At 43.1% G+C, this 20,460-nt stretch overlaps 1 protein-coding gene across 1 annotated transcript in view; it reads left to right on the top strand.

Annotated features, from left to right (window-relative positions):
* The window catches only part of LOC129866837 (thromboxane-A synthase-like), a 98,661-nt gene that overhangs the window by 3,665 nt on the left and 74,536 nt on the right, over positions 1-20,460 (top strand). The window contains exon 2 of the mRNA XM_055939807.1: positions 5,113-5,255. Within this exon, the coding sequence (XP_055795782.1) occupies positions 5,161-5,255 (95 nt within the window). The 5' untranslated portion in view covers positions 5,113-5,160. The remainder of the gene's footprint in view (positions 1-5,112; positions 5,256-20,460) is intronic.

The following is a 20,460-nucleotide window of genomic DNA, read 5'->3' on the forward strand; positions in this document are numbered from 1 at the left end:
TCATATGTCTATAAGTTAACAATGAAGTCAGGTAGGGTGGAAGTTTATGCAGATAAACTGTGTCCAAGGGCTTCAATACATTGGCAGCTGTGTTCATATAGGCAATATCCCCATAGTCTATAACCTGTATGAATGTCGACTGAATTATATATTTTTATTTAATTTAATGAAAGGCATATAAAATAAGCACATTTTGAATTCTTAATATCTTAACTAACTCATCATGCTTTTTCAAAAAGCTTTTTGTCAATCCAGATGTCCAGATATTTATAAGCGCTGACACGATCAATGAGGACACCATCCAATGTACATATGCATAAATCATCAGAGACATTTTTACGTGATATGGAGAATAACATATACTTGGTTTTACCTGCATTAAGTACCAGTGTCAGTTCAACAAAGGCTTTCTGCAAATCAATGAAGGCAGATTGAAGCTCCTAAAGAGCCTGGTCAACCGTGGTGGCAATAGCATACACAAACAGTGTCATCTGCACTGCATACAGGTGTATGTTAAACAAATTAGCAGATAGACCAACATTGCTTGTATAGACAGTAAAAAGTACACAACCTGAAATCGTTCCTTGTGGGACACCTTTTGTAATATCAAGGAAACCTGACTCAACACCATCAGAAAAACATTATTTAAAAATATATATAAAATAGAAACATACGCTACATTTTTTATTTTGTTATGCAGCTTATCAGTCTTATGTGGAGTTCAAAGGGCCCTAAAACCAATCATCTGAGAAAATTGATTTAGGAAAGTTGTGTAAATTCAGCCTGGTTAAACCAGACTGAATGTAGCTACATTACTTTGGGTGCCAGGCTAGTGTAATTAAGATTAAGTGTAATACACTTATTTAATTTAGTTATAAGACATTTTTGAGGAAATGACCATTTAAGAATAACTGATTTGTAGATATACACCTATGTTTTGCCTTTAGTTATAAAAACAGTGAGCCAATGTATAACAGCTATAAACCTGAAGGATATATACAGTAGGTCATAATGTCCTGGCTTATAGTAGGACAATTTTAATTGAGGTACAATTTCCATCAGAATAGATGACTGTTTTGAATCAAATCAAATCAAATTTTATTAGTCACATGCGCCGAATGCAAAAAATTAAGTGCTTACTTACGAGCCCCTAACCGACAGTGCAGTTAAAAAAAAATACAGATAAGAATAAGCAATAAAAGTAACAAGTAATTAAAGAGCAGCAGTGAAAAATAAAAATATGTACAGATGGGTGCCGGTACAGAGTCAATGTGCGGGGGCACCGGTTAGTTGAGGTAGTATGTACATGTAGGTAGAGTTAATTAAAGTGACTATGCATAGATGACAACAGAGAGTGGCAGAGGTGTGGAGAGGGGAGGGACAATGCCTTTGACTAGATGTTCAGGAGTCTTATGGCTTGGGGGTATAAACTGTTTAGAAGCCTCTTGGACCTAGACTTGGCTCATGAATCATGTTGTTACCCCTTTGCCATCCTCCTAGACCTGTGGGGTATACTACAAAGCAGGATCAATGAGTTTGCCAGCTAACTTTGATAAACAGACAAATAACTGTTGATTATCTGGTTCAAAAGGAAAATGTCTGTTTTTGGTTGTTTTTGGCATGCGGTATTTTTCTTGATTAATATGTCAGAGTAATATGATTCATGTTAAATACACTATGTCTTGCTTACTTTCAGGAGGCTAATATAAGTTGTGAACTGTTTTTGTTTCCTTTGTCTGCGTGTGTGCAAATCCCCTTGTGGTTTCTGTTTGTATGCAGTGTGGTGATTTTCCTGCTTATGAAAAGAAACTGGGTTACACTGTGAAGCAGCCTTTTATCTGTAAACACAGTTAGTTTGATCTGACAATGATTTTCCCGCTCATCAGTTTTTTTTTTTTTTGTGAGCCAAGCGCATTGAAACAATGCACAGCTCAAACTGGACCAATACACAGAAAAGGCAAAGATAAGCCATAAATGCTGAAACATAGTCTAGTTCTTTTTTGGCCAACTGTGTTTCATATCACACAACATCCAGAAACACTGCCATTCTATAGGCTTAGTATCTGTCTCTTGGCCTGTAGGCCACTTTCTTTTACACAGTCTACTACACTCATTTAGCTAGTTTCTCCAAATGTCATTTTTGTTTTGCCAAAACGTCCGGTCTGTACCACACATTGAGTGTGACTGATTGTGCTTGTGCTTGTTCACAAGGTCAGCGTGTGATCATCAGTAGCAGGCCTGGCCTGTATGTTCCTCTCAGAGGGTTGATCATTCAGCAACACGTTGTTACAGAGGACAGCAGGGCAGACAGGACAGAGGAGGCTCGCTCTCAGCCTCAGGGCTCTCTCTAAGCAGGGGAAGGGGGAAGAGCTAAAACGAATAATTGACAGTGAAGGGGATGTTACCTTGGAAACCACAAACCTGCAGAGTTTGAGACAGTTGAAGTAAGTCCAGAGCAGTCTGTGAATAGGTGTTTTTCTTATGTGGTGACATGTGCTTTAACTGCAGGCAGGCAGGAGGTTGAGTAGGGTGCAAAAAGTGTGTTTTATTCACAAAATAAGGATAGCCTAGTGATAGCAGTGGTTAGGATAAATTATTGGCCTAATGTCTGCAAACATAGGCAAAAAGAACTTACAAAACAAACAAACAATGAACAGAAACTTAATCAAAGGAATTGAACTCAATCTAAACTGGATTTGACCTAAGGAAACAGGCTACGGGTAGGCCTACTGTGAAACAAAATACAACCTACTCACATTCTGATAGGCCTACTCATCAGAGCTCTTTGATGTCGATCAAGAACACTAGGAAAGCCAGGTAAAAATAACCATGGGCTAAACCATAGCTGCACTGAACATCACCGATTAACTGTTAAAATACACAACAGAGAGGCTATACACTAGAACTGTCTAAAAGCAGACGAATCACATTATTTAAATGCCTTATACTTAACCATTTTACAATAGAAGATAGCTCATGATTAGGCAAATAAACAACAAATAAACAACAAATATAAAATGGCCAAACCCGCCGGAAAAAGGTGTGCGTGCTTGTGGAGCAACCGAGGATGTACACGCACAAGTCCGCGGTAGCGGTTTGTGAAGTGTGCAGTCATGCACGATCGGAGCTCCGAAGAAGCGGCACTAATCACAAAGTAAGAACACAAGATAAATGCTCAAACTGAAGGAAAATAACTTCACTTTATTAACAAACCTGACTCACGATTAGCGTTTATACCAACATTCAAATCTCAAGAAAGTTGGGGCAAGTCTAGCAGGTTGGACAGGTGATCGCAAGTCACGATTAGCCTAATTAAAGAGCGCCTGTCGCCATTACATAACCTGGCTAGGTATAACTTTGAACCTATAAATCAACAGCCATTGTGTGTTTTTTACAAGCACATATTTCACCTGCATCATACCATGCGTCATGATCTGACTTTTTAAATGCTTTGACTTCCCATTGCAGCCCCATAGGGGAGACCAGGGCACAAAGTAACAGCAAAATAGCTGAAATTAGAAACCACTTGAAAAGCGTTTATTCGATGTGCTAAGGGACAGATCAAAATGTACTGGAGGGGAGGGGCTGGTCCAACTCGAGGTGTCTTAAAAACAAATGACCCCCCCCCCCCCCCCCCCAACATTACCAATATTTTCACATGAGCCTCCCCTTGTACTGTAAAATAAATTGAACACCCTTCCCCCTCATAGAATTAACTCAAAATAATGTTTACGACCACAAAAAAACAATACCTGTAGCGACCCTGTTTATAAACATGGATATTGACTTTGCCACTTCAGCCTGCTTTTGTGGCACTGTCGACGCAGGGCTGTAGCCCACGCAGGGCTAGGGGCCAGAATGTTGAGGCTTCGCGGACCACCACAGACGAGCTCACTCTCCCTGCCTGTTTCATTACACTACGACCAGAGCTGGCTGCAGACAATGATCAGCGAGGAGGAAATCAGATTTTCAACATTTTGATGCCATATTTATAATTATATTAAATATATGCAACACATTTTCCTACCAACAGGTTTCAACCAATAAACAAAGCATAATGACTTCGTCCACTTCAATATCACGGTTGGCATTTTCAACACCACAATAAATAGACGATGTCAATCTCAACAAACAGAAAATACATCCCTCCCTACCTTGTAGGTTACCCTGTATCAAAGGCTTGGCTTGACAATCTCTGAATGTCATTCAACTTTTTGCTGTTTTGTAACAGATGTCTCTTTCCATTCATCAATTGTTTAAAAAATACATATGTATACAAAGATTTTTTCAAGTGACCACGATTGCACAATAAAGTTGGGGACTTATTTCCATTGTGGTCCTTATTTTTTTTAAACATAAATACATATATAATTACATAGATACAGACACATTACAGAGATAGAGACACGCAAACAAATGCTCAACCTCCAGGTGAGTATAAAGGGGGGAGTTTAAGTACAATTCTTACAAGCTTGTTTTGGCTGGTGTGTAGCTTATTATTTAAATGTTTGGGGCACGTAAATGTGGCTCATTTGGCCAACATCCCTCGTTTATCGATGGCACTGTCTGCACCAGGTCAGATCTGAATGCATATGGTTGTCCGTTACATTTCTCAAATGTCCAGTAAATTAAAATCTTCCCTGTCATGTTGTCCGGTGACATATGCCCTTTCAGAGTTTCCTCCGGGAAAATTGGACACCCGACAACATGACAGGACAGATTGTTATTTTTGGCTAATTTAGTTTATTTTAATCCAAATATCAGTTTCAAATCAGAGCAGTTTTCAATTACAACTCATTTTTGCCATTGAAGACCGTGTTACAATTAATCCCACAGCCTGTTACAATTATCCCTGTGAGAAATACAAGGGGAGCATTTTTCTTCAGCCACTTTCGGTTGAATTGTAAACTTTACTGGTATGTCCTAAAAACGTTATTACAGTGTATAATTGTAGCTGAGATACTGTATGTATGTTGTTTGTATAAAAAAGTATGATGAATCTACCTAAAATAATATTTAAAACAAAAAAAAGCCTAAAAGTGTTATTTCCCTGGTTTTCCCTACATACTCACATAAATACAATCTCTTCTCTACCTTCTCTTCTCTCCATAGGAGCAATTTGGCCAGTGTTCGTGTTGGTCTGAGGTGGTGATCAGCATCATGGAGATGGTTATGAACATCCTGAAGATGCCAGTGCCCAGTGGAGTATCTGTGTCCCTGGGCCTGTTCATGATCTTCCTGGCTCTGCTCTACTGGTAAATCAATGTCTTTTGCCTCTTGTCTAGGCCAATAAAACAAATCCAAAACTCAGCATGTATTGTAAACAGATGTGTGCATCGGTACTGTATGTGTTTTTCAGTTTAGTATGTGTTGTGTTTATGACATGATATGCTTGACATATTCAAGAAAATACAATTACGTATTGTATAGGTGTAGCAGTGTCGTCTTGTGACGTCATTATATTACATATTGATGTACTGCAGGGGTTGTCAACAGGTGGCCCGCGGGCCAATTATTGATTTTTTAAAATGTTTTAGTTGTTGGTCAGAAAAACACCAGGAAAGACACCAGGAATTCAGAAAATATGTTCCCAAGTATTCCCGCAAATTAAACGATTTGAGATATGTGCTCCTGTCTCAATGTAATCAAGATATGAATTGATTGTTATTGTCACATTTGCATTGTACAATTTATAATTATTATTTTCAATCGGTCTGCGGCTGAATCTAGTTGCCTACCCCTGAGGTACCCCCGATGTACTACATGTCACAGATCTACATGTCACAGATCTACATGTCACAGATCTACATGTCACAGATCTACATACTGTATGTTACAGTATGCATAGTACTGTTCTAAGCTTTGATTTGGGGAATGTTAAATGTTAGTGCACAGAAGCCTGGATGTCAGGGTAGTTGTAGGGTGTTCAAATGACACACACTACAAGTCCTCAATTCAGTCCCTCAATTCAGGGTAGGAGGTTAATCAGCATGAACCGATCAAAATACAACATTTAGCATATTCTCAACCTTCATCACATCTGACTAAAAGTGAGAAAACCACTTTGCAGAAGGAGCACGTTTAATTCCAGTCCCACATTAGCAAGGATTAGTAGCCGTCTAGGCCAGCCATGCCAGATTGATGCTCTGTCATACAAAGTAGCGAGAGAGGCTGACGAGCATGTTCTTTCTCTCTCTGCAGAGTACGGAGACTGACTGAACACTGTTGGGTGTTCAGTGTTGTGGAAAATGTTGTTTTGTAGAGCAAGCATAAAGCCTGCTGTTTGTGGTATACCGGTGATACACTTGGTTTCTCTTTAACTTGTGGGTTATACAGTACGTACTGTAGGCTTCCACTTCAGATGTATAGCAGTTTCAGGCACCATGTTGAAACTGTTGGTTTTTGAAGATGCCGACTACACACGCACTCAGTTCCTCAGGACAAGTCAATTCCTGTCTGTTGCCATTCAGTTGCAACAAATCAAAAGAGGCTGTGGTATATACGGTCCTCTTAAGCTGTCTCGGCCCAAATGAAGATTTATATCTGACGATGAAACTAACTTGCACGAGGGGCCGTCATGACCCTGTGGTTCGAAATGACTAGATTTAGGAGAGGTCAAGTCAGTGTGTCTCTGGCTCGCCGTCATTGTCATAAGCCACATCAGAGAATTATGACGTTTGCCATTTAAACGTTGCTGAACTGCAGAACGTGTCTCGGCATAGAACCTTTCACCTCATCTAAACTGCACAAACTGTTCTCTGGGAAATCTGAACGCTGCCTTGTTTTGCAGTGAAGTCCCGTCCTTTTCCATTTACTTCACATGAATACTCTCATACTCTCCGCGCTGGAAACGTCAACATGTGTTAATGATCTTTATCTCCACGAAATGGCTTAAACACAGTTGCAGCATTGCTGGCAGTTTTAGTACAGGGGTGTTTTCAACGGTAAGAAGCAAACATCTCCTCTCTGAGGAGTCCTAGGGCTAGTCTTGGCCAGGCAGTGTGTGCCCATTCAGAGTTTCACACAGCTCAAACTGAACCTCAGGTGAACCCTCCCTGGGACCAGACTCCACCTCTCTCTCATGGCAGACCCAGCAGCTGAATGTTCAGCCCTGTCTGCCTAGAAGACCATAGGACAGAGTGCCACCTACTGGCCAGTGGAGTATTGACCTGTCTGTCTGGAAAACAGAAGTTGCCGCCTGGTTAAACAGAGTCATATTCTTTAGGCACCAAATGGAAGAAAACGGACTGAAACAGGGAAGGACTACTAAACGTGTCCATTCTCTGTTTTGCTACAGCCTGCCCTAATGAATACTACCCTGGTTTATTCCCACTATAAAATACTTTGATTGTCTGTTCATGCGTTTTATGGAGGGATCAAATTCTGCTTAGTAAAAAATGATTTTTTTCCCCCACATGGTTTTGGCAGGTCCAGTCATTTTTCGGGCTCCTGATTGGCGCAGCGGTCTAAGGCACTGCATCGCAGTGCTTGAGGTGTCACTACATAGCCTGGTTCGATACCAGGCTGTATTACAACCGGCCGTGGTCAGGAGTCCCATAGGGCTCCGTTCAATCGGCCTAGTGTTGTCCGGGTTAGGGGAGGTTTTGGCCGGGTTAGGCCGTCATTGTAAATAAGAATTTGTTCTTAACTGACTTGCCAAGTTAAATAAATATACATATGATTTACTTCCTCTCTGACTCAATTGTCATTTGCTTTGCCCCTCTTTTCTCTCCTTGACTTATGTAAGTTTGATGGGGAAACTTTGTGGCTGTTTGAGGATACAGAGAGACGTTTCTATAGCTTAGGTAATGGGGGATATTGCCACCACATTGCAACCTGTGTGTTCTCCATAGGGTCTCCCCAATAGCCTAGCTGTAAGTGCAGTGTGAGTTTTGTGTGAAATACAATGCCCGCCGGCACACATGCAAAGTGACTGAACTCCCCCCTCACTCCATCTCTCACACACACACACACACACACACACACACACACACACACACACACACACACACACACACACACACACACACACACACACACACACACACACACACACACACACACACACACACACACACACACCCTTCTCCTTTGTAACTGTAGACGTTTGTTTTCCTGGCCCACTGTCCCCTCGAGAACGTGTGTTAAACTATGTATCAGAATGAACTCTGGAAGGAACACAGTGTGTGTAACCCAACCAGGGTCCATTCACTGGCCACTCAGTCCAAGTGGAACGGATGACATACCCCCCCGATGATCTCACGACAAATGAACTGACTGGGGCTGTGATATCCAAGTGTCATCGTTGATGGACACTCTAACCCATAGGCACCATTTCAAAGGTTATAATAAAGGTGGTGATATCATCGGATGTTCAGACACAGATCCATATTGCTTTTATAAGACTTAGGTAGCGTCCCATATATAAATGAATATAGGGAGGTTTGGTATAAGGAGATACTCCTTTAGTCTGTTTTTGATATAAAATCATGGCTATAAAATGTATGTGGGAGCAACATATAGTGCTCCATCCGTGTGTGGTTTCACATGCACAGTTCTCTGGATTGGACTCTGACAACATGCATGACCAATATGTTTCATTAAGGCAAGCAGACGAGATAACAGCGGCTTAGCTAATTGGAATAAGCAGATGCCCAGTCTGTGTGCAATAATATCCCTCATTGGAAATATGCAATAAGAGGTTGATCAGATCAGAACGTTTCACCCCACTCCTAACATGCATTGCCAGTGCTCTAAGAGTATTGTGTGTGGATGTGTCTGAGCCTTTACAGCTCCCCCTAATAAAACCCTACACTCCTGAAGAATAAGAGGGAGTAACAACAGGCAGGCTGTAACCAAGGTGGCAGAACTGGGCATCATAAAACACCCCACCCTTTGGAGTAGCTCAGTCTGGAGCCTCTTCAGGCAGAGCAGAGCCATAGCACAGAATCTAATCAGACCTGGGTTCAAATACTATTCGAAATCATTTCAAATACTTTATCCGGGCTTGATTGTGCTAGCTTGGCGCAGTGGGACAAATAGAGTAGTCCCGCAAATGCAAACCCCGCCCAATCTGGAACTCCAGGCAGACAAAAAGCAAAAGCTGAAATATTTGAAATAGTATTTGAACCCAGTCTAATAAACCCAGGACAGCTGACTTGGCAGCGCTGCGCCACGGTGCTCCGGTATCCTGCAGTTGGCCTTCCGTTGTCATTGGACGAGCCCCGTGGTGTACTTATTGTTTAGTTGAGGCTGGTTGGACAGCTCGTCCATCACACCTGCTAATCATACCACTGACTGCACACCTCACACATCACACCCCCCCTGACAGACAGACAAGCTGCCCTGCTCAGCCATTTTTATTTGAACATGTTTATTAATACTGAGTATGGTCCACGACTAAAATATCACAGAGACCGACCCACTGAATGGTACAGTTCATCCTTTCAAGTCGATGTAAGTGTGTACAAGCGGCGAGTGTCAGACTGGAACTGAGGCTTGGGGTTGACATGCTATGGACAATGGCTCATTCTAGCTCTCCTCCTCATGACATCCAAGCTGACAGACTGACAGACACTTGAACCCTTGTGCTTCGCAGAGTCAACAGGAAAGAGGAGGACTGTACACCATTAAAAAAAAATCAAAAATACATGTTTTTACACACAAATGAATTCATTTTTACAAAATATAATTCCATTTACAATTAAATTGTTCCAGTAAGGCCTTCCCGAGTTGTGAACTTTGAGTAGACATGTAGTTGTTATGGTACTCTATCTAGAAGCTACTCTCAGTACAATGCTAGTCGGGGGGAAGCTGATTAGCCAAGGCGCTTTCTTTGTGACTGAGCTGACGTCAGAGAGAACGTGTTTATTTTTCCATGATGGATGAAGTGGAAATGAGCTATGGATGCAATGACTGACCATCCATGATATCAAATTCACAGTGTTATCTATGTTTTGAGGCTATATAGTGTTTGTTTACATTGGCTTTGTTTACAAACGTTGGAGTAAGAAAGTTTATATGTTGGGTTCTCATGGAGTGTTGAACTAAGCTCATGAGGCATTTATAAGTTATATTCTTCAAGAATCAATGGATATATATCATTCATTTATAAGTCCAACAATACATGTAGCAACTGCTGATTGCCCCTTTGATGGGTCAACAACGCTCATTTAGTCACCTTTACTTTGCGACAACTTCCTGAGAGAATCTTTGTCTCCCCTGGGGTTAGCTGTAAGTAGCTTTGGTCTTACTGTTGTTCTGGTATGTGTGGCAGAGAGAAACACTGTGTGTGTGTGTGTGTGTGTGTGTGTGCGTGCGTGCGTGCGTGCGTGCGTGTGGTGCCTGCCTGCGTGTGTGATTGTGAGGGCGGGATCCATGTGACTCATAATTACTGTAAATCGAATGGCGGTGCCAGTCACATGTGCATTTGTTTTGCGGCAGTATGACTCCGCATCGCAGCGTGACTCGCCATCTCTACAATACCCCGCTCTAATATAACAGTGTGATGCACCTTTCCAACCAACTGCGCTTTCTCTCTGCCATCTTTGTCAACCATTCTCTCAACGAAAACCCACACTCTCCACACATGTCCTCGTCACTGACTTTACCTTTGTGCTTCATTTCGGTCTCCTGCTTTGTTTGTGGAAGCTCATTGGAGCGACACTGAGTAGCCCCCTGGATGGTGCATCCGTACTGCAGCTGTGCGACTGTCTACAGCACAATAGAGGGATGGCAGACTTTGCATTGGTCCAGAGCAGTGAGTTGTGTGTTTAAATAACAGTCTTAGCAGTCTTAACACAAGGCTTATGACTGCAGTGGGAGACCATGACGAGAGGGGAGAAACACACTGTGTCCAATATAGTGAGAACCAGTGGTCATCATGGCATCAGTTGGGCCTCTGGTTAACACAACTCAAAGAGTAACGCTGCTAATGAAATGGAGATGAACCATGTCCTAGGGGAGATTGTTCAGTGTGTGAGGTGGATGTGCATAGATTGAAAAGGATTCTAAAGAGATTTTCACCTGAGGCCGTCCGCTTCGACCGTCTACGTGTGTGGAGACAAGACTATTATGAGCTGTAAACAATGTGCTGATGTCTCACATTATCCCCCCGGTTTCTAGCGGGATACGACATCTGCTAAAACACTTTGTCTGTGGTGGGATTGGGTCATTTTTGATGGATAGTTTGTGTTAAAGTGGAGTGGGTTGTCTGTTAGGGTTGATGAGCCCTTACAGACAACCATGGACACTTCCTTATCAATAATTGAAGGAGATGGGATGCTTGAACCAAACGCATTGATTGTTCCGAGTGTGTGTGTCCGTGTGCATTCAGGGTCGATAGGGGGCATGCTTTTGTGTGCATCCTAGTGTCTATATGTGTGACTTCCTGAGTCGCTATGTGTGAAGCCATTGTTTTACCAGGGTTAATATTCATGGGTTGGGGATTGCAAGCCGGCTCAGTTATTGATGTGGCTCATTGCTTTTCTGCGCGGCACAATGGATGCCGTTGATTGATGGTGTGGTACGATGGATTGGGTGACAGAGAGGAATGCCAGACATGTACAGCTACGGGCATGCATCAGGGCTACAACCGCAGCTACACGGCCACGCGGCTCCATAATGAAGACAGCTCTTGTCGGATAATGAGGAACATATCGCCTTTTATGGTATGGAGATAAGCAGTGTTCAGACAGGAACAATTCATATTCACGGCAGGGACATATAAGTTGAGCTAGACAAGGCCTGGGTATATAAATGTGGAAAGTGAGAAAAAAAAACGAATTAAGAAACGAATGAAGTTAGTTTGTGTGAGACATTTTATAGATAAAACAATAAGTAGCATATTGTTTTTAAACGTGTGCTTTGTTTTCTCCTCTAATAAAACAACAGCTAATTCGAAACTCTTCGGCGGTAGGATACACTTGTGCTTCCTCACCGAAAGGAGGCTATCGCGGGGAGGACCCTCTTCCGTTTTTCTACTAACGAATTGACACTCGACCACTTATCGGTTTCCGGGTCACAGAGGGGAGAGGACTGAAGATTAACTTTTTCCCAAACAAGACCCCCCCCCATCCCCCTGGTCTCTGGTTGTTGTGTTCTGGCTGTATGCTGGTACATAGTCCATCGGTATATAGCCCACCCAATTTACCTACCTCACCCCCCATACTGCTTTTATTTATTGACTTTTCTGCTCTTTTGCACACCAGTATCTCTACTTGCACATGATCATCTGATGATTTATCACTCCAGTGTTAATCTGCTAAATTGTAATTATTCGATTTATTGCCTACCTCATGCCTTTTTGCCTCATTGTATATAGATTCTCTTTTTTTTCTACCATGTTATTGACTTGTTTATTGTTTACTCCATGTGTAACTCTGTGTTGTTGTCTGTTCACACTGCTATGCTTTATCTTGGCCAGGTCGCAGTTGCAAATGAGAACTTGTTCTCAACTAGCCTACCTGGTTAAATAAAGGTGAAAAAAAAAAAAAAAAAAAAAAAAAAAAAAATGCAGGCGTTGCAGCTCCACAGTTAAACAATCAGAGGAGCGCTCCAGATAGGACTGAACTCTCCAATGCACTGTGACAGCCAGCCAGGCCCTGGGACACAGACACACAACCACACAACACATACAAAGGCGTTTTCTTTCACACACGGCTCCCCGCCAGCACAAAGCACCTACTTCCATGCTCCTACCGTTTCAGCCAGCACACACATTATGGGGGCCTCGCCCCTCCCTCCATCCTCCTCCAATCGACCCATCTGGACCCATACATTAATTTCCCTGTGAGTCTCCAGTGGGAAGGCAGGGGCTCAGGCTGACAGATCTCCATGTTACTGATGCTGCACACTTCCCTCTGGTTGAGTGGGTGTGCCTTCATGTTTGTGTGCTTGCATTTTCAAATGGGGGCTAGTGTCTGGAGAGATTATCCAGCCATGCACAAATCAATGGGCACATATTAATGCCGATTTTATGAGGCACTTAACAATGAAAAAAGCAATAAGCTATGACATGGATAATCCAAAAGGGGCATCAAAGGCATTGCAAAGCAATTACAACAGCTCTGCTCCTCTCCTGTTGATTTACAGACATGCTTGAAACCACTGAAACCAACAATATTTTCCAGGAAGTGTGTGTATGATATCTTCTGTTACCACTTTTTGTACACTGCTTGGGTTTCGAGTTTGGTGTGTGTGTCCATGTGCCTTTACTCTAAGGGAGGTATGTGTGTGGGTGGATGTATTGTCAGATGCAGTCAGAGAGGACTGATTTTGTTTGTCGCTAATGATGGATGCCTCTGAGGTGTCTCTGATTGCATGTAGGCTCAATGGCACTCTGTGGCTTCGCACTTACGCATGCACACACACACACACACACACACACACACACACACACACACACACACACACACACACACACACACACACACACACACACACACACACACACACACACACACACACAAACAGCAACTGCTGAGAATCATACTGGGTTATTCATGAAGAGAAACAGCATCGCGACATGCATCGTGAAGAGAACACAATAATAGCACAATAAAAATTGCCTTCTGTACGAGGGAGGCTCTGATAGTAAACACATGACAACTACAAGAACCAGTGGGGAGCTGGGTTGTGTTCATTATGGCAAGCAACGGAAAAGGTTTTGCTACGGAAAATGAAAATCAATGTTTTATTTATTAGACAAGTCCAGGTAGTCCCTTCTGGTTGCAGTCTGTTTTCTTCCGTTTTATGCAACGCTATGGTTTACCCATGATGCCCTGGGAACACCCCCTGTCCTCACCCTCTGATTGGCCGAATCTCACATTGCCAGATCTGTGGGGTTGTTTGAAGGAAGTGTGTCGTCCTAATCTCTGACACCTCTAATTTCAGTGGCACACAGATAAAACAGCCCTGCCAGCTGTAACCCTTCAATCTAAATGAGACTCCAATCCCCCTGACCACCAAATGACCCGTCCCGTGTGTCTGTGTGCCTGTGTGCGTGCAATGTGTATGTGTGTGAGTGGGAGACAACTCTATAAATCTGTCTTTTGTTCATCGCAAGGAGGACTCACAACCCCCAAAAATTCACCATCCGCTCTTTATTGCATTCTTTTATAAGCAACGTTTTATTTTTTTTAACTCTGGAGGAGTGAGTCCTGTCTTTTCTCAGTGTCTCGGAGTGCGTCATTGGATGTTCCTTGAGAAAAAGGTGGTTCCCAGGTGAAGCTGCTCCGCTCTGACGTGGGTCGGACTGGGGAGATGATCGGTGAGCTACGGCTTCAGCAGTTTGTGCTCACAGCTGGCTGAGACAACCCAGTGTCTGTGGCTCCCTCACACCCAGTCAATCAAATGGAGAGCTCCGAGTCAGTCATGCACTAAAACTCTGTCTTACCACGTGTTTGCATAACATTTTTGTGTGCTATTGAATTATTGCTGCAGGCTCAGAGCTGTCATGAAGGTGCCCTCTGTTCTTGGCAGACCCCCCAGAGGGCTTTTGTTTTTCACCCACTGTCCTTCTCTACCTCTCCTGCCTGACACCCCTCTTTCACACACACAAGCTGTGTGTGAATGCAGCATAACACTGTCAGCCAGGTCACCCTTGATACAAGTCAGTTTTCGACGTCCATCCATGTCTGAGGACGTCGGGAGATAATGTGGAAACCGGCCACTAGGGGCAACAGTGAGCACTGTTACCTTCAGGTAGGTTTAGTTTTTTGCTAAGGTGTTGTGGACGGGGGTAAGCAATGTTACTTCTAAGCTGCGCGTGCGCACAGCTCCCCTCGGAATGCCGCGGAGAAGAAATATCATCCAGCACAGAGAAGCATGTGATTGAACTTCACTCAACGTTCTTGAGTTTTCCACATTAGTTAACACTATCAACGTTTCCCTTTACTGTGGCAATTGTGATCGAATCAACACAATACTAGCCACTTTCAATGTACCATACCCGAAACAAAACAAAACTATGCAAGACTTGGTATGCAAAACTAACTGCTCAAGGCATATCACATTGGAGTAGGATTCAATTGCATTGGCAGGCACAACTCAGGCCCGTACTCTACACAAACCGGTGCGCCATTATACCAATCAGAGCTGCAGTCGGACTATATGCAAATAGCCATTGCCATAGATATATAGATCTGTGCCATTCACTTTGAACTGGACTGTGTTTGCAGCATGAGCAGTCGCGAGTAGATGCGTTTGTTTTGAAATCAAAGCAAGAGCTGCATGTAGCCACCTGTGCACATTTGTTCATATCCTTTGCTAGTTAGTATTAACCCAGTTATAGTTAATTTCTAGTCAACAATGGGGGAATGGTTGCTTCCAACAAGAGCGCCAAACATGTGCATTTCTAGCCATCTTTGAAAAGCTAGTCAAATAGAGCTTTTTTTGTCTTAAAGGGGCAGTGTTGTATTTTGAGATGGTCTTGAATAAGCTAAGTAAGTGTAGTATAATTTGTCTGATCAAATCAAATCAAATTGTATTTGTCACATGTGCTGAATACAACAGGTGTAGACCTTACAGTGAAATGCTTACTTACAATCCCTTAACCAACAATACAGTTTTAAGAAAATACAAAACAAAATTTAGGGCCTTCCTCTGACACCGCCTGGTATAGAGGTCCTGCATGGCAGGAAGCTTGGCCCTGGTGATGTACTGAGCCAAACGCACTGCCCTCTGAAGTGCCTTGCAGTCAAAGGCCGAGCAGTTGCCATACCAGGCAGTGATGCAATCCGTCAGGATGCTCTCGATGGTGCAGCTGTAAAATCCTTTGAGGATCTGAGGACACATGCCAAATCTTTTCAGTCTCTGAGGGGGAATAGGTTTTGTCGTGCCCTCTTCACAACTGTCTTGGTGTGCTTGGACCATGTTAGTTTGTTGTTGATGTGGACGCCAAGGAACTTGAAGCTCTCAACCTGCTCCACTACAGCCCCGTTGATGAGAATGGGGGCGTGCTCGGCCCTCTTTTTCCTGTAGTCCACAATCATCTAATTTTTCTTGATCACGATGAGAGAGATGTTGTTGTTCTTGCACCTCATGGTCAGGTCTCTGACCTCCTCCTTATAGGCTGTCTCATTGTTGTCGGTGATCAGGCCTACCACTGTTATGTCATCAGCAAACTTAATGATGGTGTTGGAGTTATGCCTGGCTGTGCAGTCATGAGTGAACAGGGAGTACAGGAGGGACTGAGCACGGACCCCTGAGGGGCCCCCGTGTTGAGGATCAGCATGGCAGTTGTGTTGTTACCTACCCTTACCACCTGGGGGCGGCCCGTCAGGAAGTCTAGGATCCAGTTGCAGAGAGAGCTGTTTAGTTCCAGGGTCCTTAGCTTATTGATGAGCTTTGAGGGCACTATGGTGTTGAACGCAGAGCTGTAGTCAATGAATAGCAGACAGTGCCTTGCAAAAGTATTCATCCCCCTTGGCGTTTTTCCTATTTTATTGCATTACAACCTGTAATTTAAATAGATTTTTATTTGGATTTCATGTAACGGACATACACAAAATAGTCCAAATTGGTGAAGTGAAATAAAAAAAAAAATTAAAAAAAAAATAATAATAACTTGTTTCAAAGAATTCTAAACAATGAAAAATGTAAAAGTGGTGCGTGCATATGTATTCACCCCCTTTGCTATGAAGCCCATAAATAAGATCTGGTGCAACCAATTACCCTCAGAAGTCACATAATTAGTTAGATTGCACACAGGTGGACTTTAAGTGTCACATGATCTGTCACATGATCTCAGTATCTATACACTTGTTCTGAAAGGCCCCAGGGTCTGCAACACCACTAAGCAAGGGACACCACCAAGCAAGCGGCACCATGAAGATCAAGGAGCTCTCCAAACAGGTCAGGGACAAAGTTGTGGAGAAGTACAGATCAGGGTTGGGTTATAAAAAAATATCTGAAACTTTGAACATCCCACGGAGCACCATTAAATCCATTATAAAAAAATTGAAAGAATATGGCACCACAACAAACCTGCCAAGAGGGGGCCTCCCACCAAAACTCACAGACCAGGCAAGGAGGGCATTAATCAGAGAGGCAACAAAGAGACCGAAGATAACCCCAAAGGAGCTGCAAAGCTCCACTGTGGAGATTGGAGTATCTGTCCAGTATCTGGACCACTTTAAGCCGTACATTCCACAGAGCTGGGCTTTACAGAAGAGTGGACAGAAAAAAGCCATTGCTTAAAGAAAAAATTTGGTGTTCGCCAATAAGGCATGTGGGAGACTCCCTAAACATATGGAAGAAGGTACTCTGGTCAGATGAGACAAAAATGTTGCATTTTGGCCATCAAGGAAAACGCTATGTCTGGCGCAAACCCAAAACCTTTCATCACCCCGAGAACACCATCCCCACAGGGAAGCATGGTGGTGGCAGCATCATGCCGTGGGGATGTTTTTCATCGGCAGGGACTGGGAAACTGGTCAGAATTGAAGGAATGAAAAAAAAGGAATGAAAAAAATATTTGAACAAAGAATTGAAGGAATGATGGATGGTGCTAAATACAGTGACATTTTTGAGGGAAACCTGTTTCAGTCTTCCAGAGATTTGAGACTGGGACGGAGGTTCAGCTTCCAGCAGGACAATGACCCTAAGCATACTGCTAAAGCAACACTTGAGTGGTTTAAGGGGAATCATTTTAAATGTCTTGGAATGGCCTAGTCAAAGCCCAGACCTCAATCCAATTGAGAATCTGTGGTATGACTTAAAGATTGCTGTACACCACCGGAACCCATCCAACTTGATGGAGCTGGAGCAGTTTTGGTTTGAAGAATAGGCAAAAATCCCAGTGGCTAGATGTGCCAAGCTTATAGAGACATACCCCAAGACACTTGCAGCTGTAATTGCTGCAAAAGGTGGCTTTACAAAGTATTGACTTCGGGGTGGGTGAATAGTTATGCACGCTCAAGTTTTCTGTTTTTTTGTCTTATTTCTTGTTTGTTTCACAATAAAAAATATTTTGCATCTTCAACGTGGTAGGCATCTTGTGTAAATCAAATGATACAAACCCCCCAAAAATCGATTTTAATTCCAGGTTGTAAGGCAACAAAATAGGAAAAAGGCCAAGGGGGTGAATACTTTCGCAAGCCACTGTAGGTGTTCCTTTTGTCCAGGTGGGAAAGGGCCGTGTGGAGTGCAATAGAGATTACATCATTTATGGATCTGTTGGTGCGGTATGCAAATTGGAGTGGGTCTAGGGTTTCTGGGATAATGGTGTTGATGTGAGCCATGACCAGCCTTTCAAAGCATTTAAAGGCTACAGACGTGAGTGCTACGGGTCGGTAGTCATTTAGGCAGGTTACCTTAGTGTTAATGGGCACAGGGATTATGGCGGTCTGCTTGAAACGTGTTGATATTACAAACTCCAACAGGGAAAGGTTAAAAATGTCAGTGAAGACACTTGCCAGTTGGTCAGCGTATGCTCGGAGTGCACGTCCTGGTAATCCGTCTGGCCCAGCGGCCTTGTGAATGTTGACCTGTTTAAATGTCTTACTCACATCGGCTGCGGAGAGCTTGATCACACAGTCATCCGGAACAGTTGGTGCTCTCATGCATGTTTCAGTGTTACTTGCCTCGAAGCGAGCATAGAAGTTATTTAGGTCGTCTGGTCGGCTCATGTCACCGGGCTGCTCTCGGCTGTGCTTCCCTTTGTAGTCTGTAATAGTCTGATTATCTGTAATAATGTTATGGGAATAATAATTAATTGTATTTTGTATAGTGGTTTCTTGAATCAAATAACACAACATTTTCAGTCATCTCCTTGTCTGAAGGACAAGTGGTGAAACAAGTTAATGTCAAACCCTGCAGGTTTTTTCAAGTCTCATCGAATCACACATTGGCTGCTGTTACTGTAGGCTGAATGATAAAACAACTATTTCCCTGTTAAAATGTTATGGGATACATTTTATCCATTGTTTTTGATGGTAGGTCATTCTGGTAGGCCTACATTAAGAATAAATACCTGCAATAGCCTACTTGGCCACTGTTAAAACCGGGTACAGCCTCAGTGTTCACAGTAAACGCGCGCCGGAAGTTTAAATTTGCGCTCAGCAGACCTGAAATTTGCTCAGTGCCCCCCAAAATTTGAAGGGAACATATGAGGCGTAAGCATCTGCCTCTGATTCCAAAGGTAACAAGTTTGAATCAGGCCATAGAAAGCTGTTTTTGATATTTTTGTTTTAAACCTATCCAAAACATCAACCCTTACCTGAACCATCCGGAGTTAATGCCTAACCTTAAGATTTTTGAGTTAATGCCTAAACTTAACCTCAAATTTGACGTTTGCTACAATTTCGAAATGTGACGTTTGAGAAACATGGATGAATGTCTAATGCTGAATTGAGACTGAGAGCTAGTCGAAAACTGTGTGGCCTAATGTATGTAGCATAGCTCAGCACATCTCTTTGTAGCACAGTACATCACAGCTTAGCCTGGTTAACCTGAACATGTGCTGTAGCATAGTACGTTTCAGTCTATTTCCCTTTTCCTCATAATTCAATGAAGCAACGGTATAGTTTGTTGGTTTCTAGGCTTATACAGTATGTCAAATCATATAACAGCTATGCTCCCGCCTTCATTTTGCTGCCGTGGTGTTGTAGGAACACTAAAGCTTTGCTCTCATAGGAGCACCTGTCTGTCTCTCTCTTTCTGTGTGTGTGTGTGTGTGTGTGTGTGTGTGTGTGTGTGTGTGTGTGTGTGTGTGTGTGTGTGTGTGTGTGTGTGTGTGTGTGTGTGTGTGTGTGTGTGTGTGTGTGTGTGTGTGTGTGTGTGTGTGTGTGTGGGTGGGTGGGTGGGTGGGTGGGTGGGTGGGTGGTAATGCCCAGCTTCAGCTGGATCACTTCCCTGGGCTTAGCACTCACCATATCTTATTAGATCACAAGTCAGTCAGTAAAGGAGCATTTGTGTGCTTATTGACTGCTTATTCTTCATGGCCTTCTTCATTGTCTTCTTCATGGCCTTCTGCATGGACTTCTTCATGGCCTCTTCATGGCCTTCTTCATGGCCTCTTCATGGCCTTCTTCATGGCCTCTTCATGTACTTCTTCATGGCCTCTTCATGTACTTCTTCATGGCCTTCTGCATGGACTTCTTCATGGCCTTCTTCATGGCCTCTTCATGTACTTCTTCATGGCCTCTTCATGTACTTCTTCATGGCCTTCTGCATGGACTTCTTCATGGTCTCTTCATGGCCTCTTCATGGTCTCTTCATGGCCTTCTTCATGGCCTCTTTATGGCCTCTTCATGGCCTCTTCATGGCCTCTTCATGGCCTCTTCATGTACTTCTTCATGGCCTCTTTATGGCCTTCTTCATGGCCTTCTTCATGGCCTTCTTCATGGCCTCTTCATGTACTTCTTCATGGCCTCTTTATGGCCTTCTGCATGGACTTCTTCATGGCCTCTTCATGTACTTCTTCATGGCCTTCTTCATGGCCTCTTCATGTACTTCTTC

Source organism: Salvelinus fontinalis, chromosome 12 (assembly GCF_029448725.1).
Source record: "Salvelinus fontinalis isolate EN_2023a chromosome 12, ASM2944872v1, whole genome shotgun sequence".
Taxonomy (NCBI): Eukaryota; Metazoa; Chordata; class Actinopteri; order Salmoniformes; family Salmonidae; genus Salvelinus; species Salvelinus fontinalis.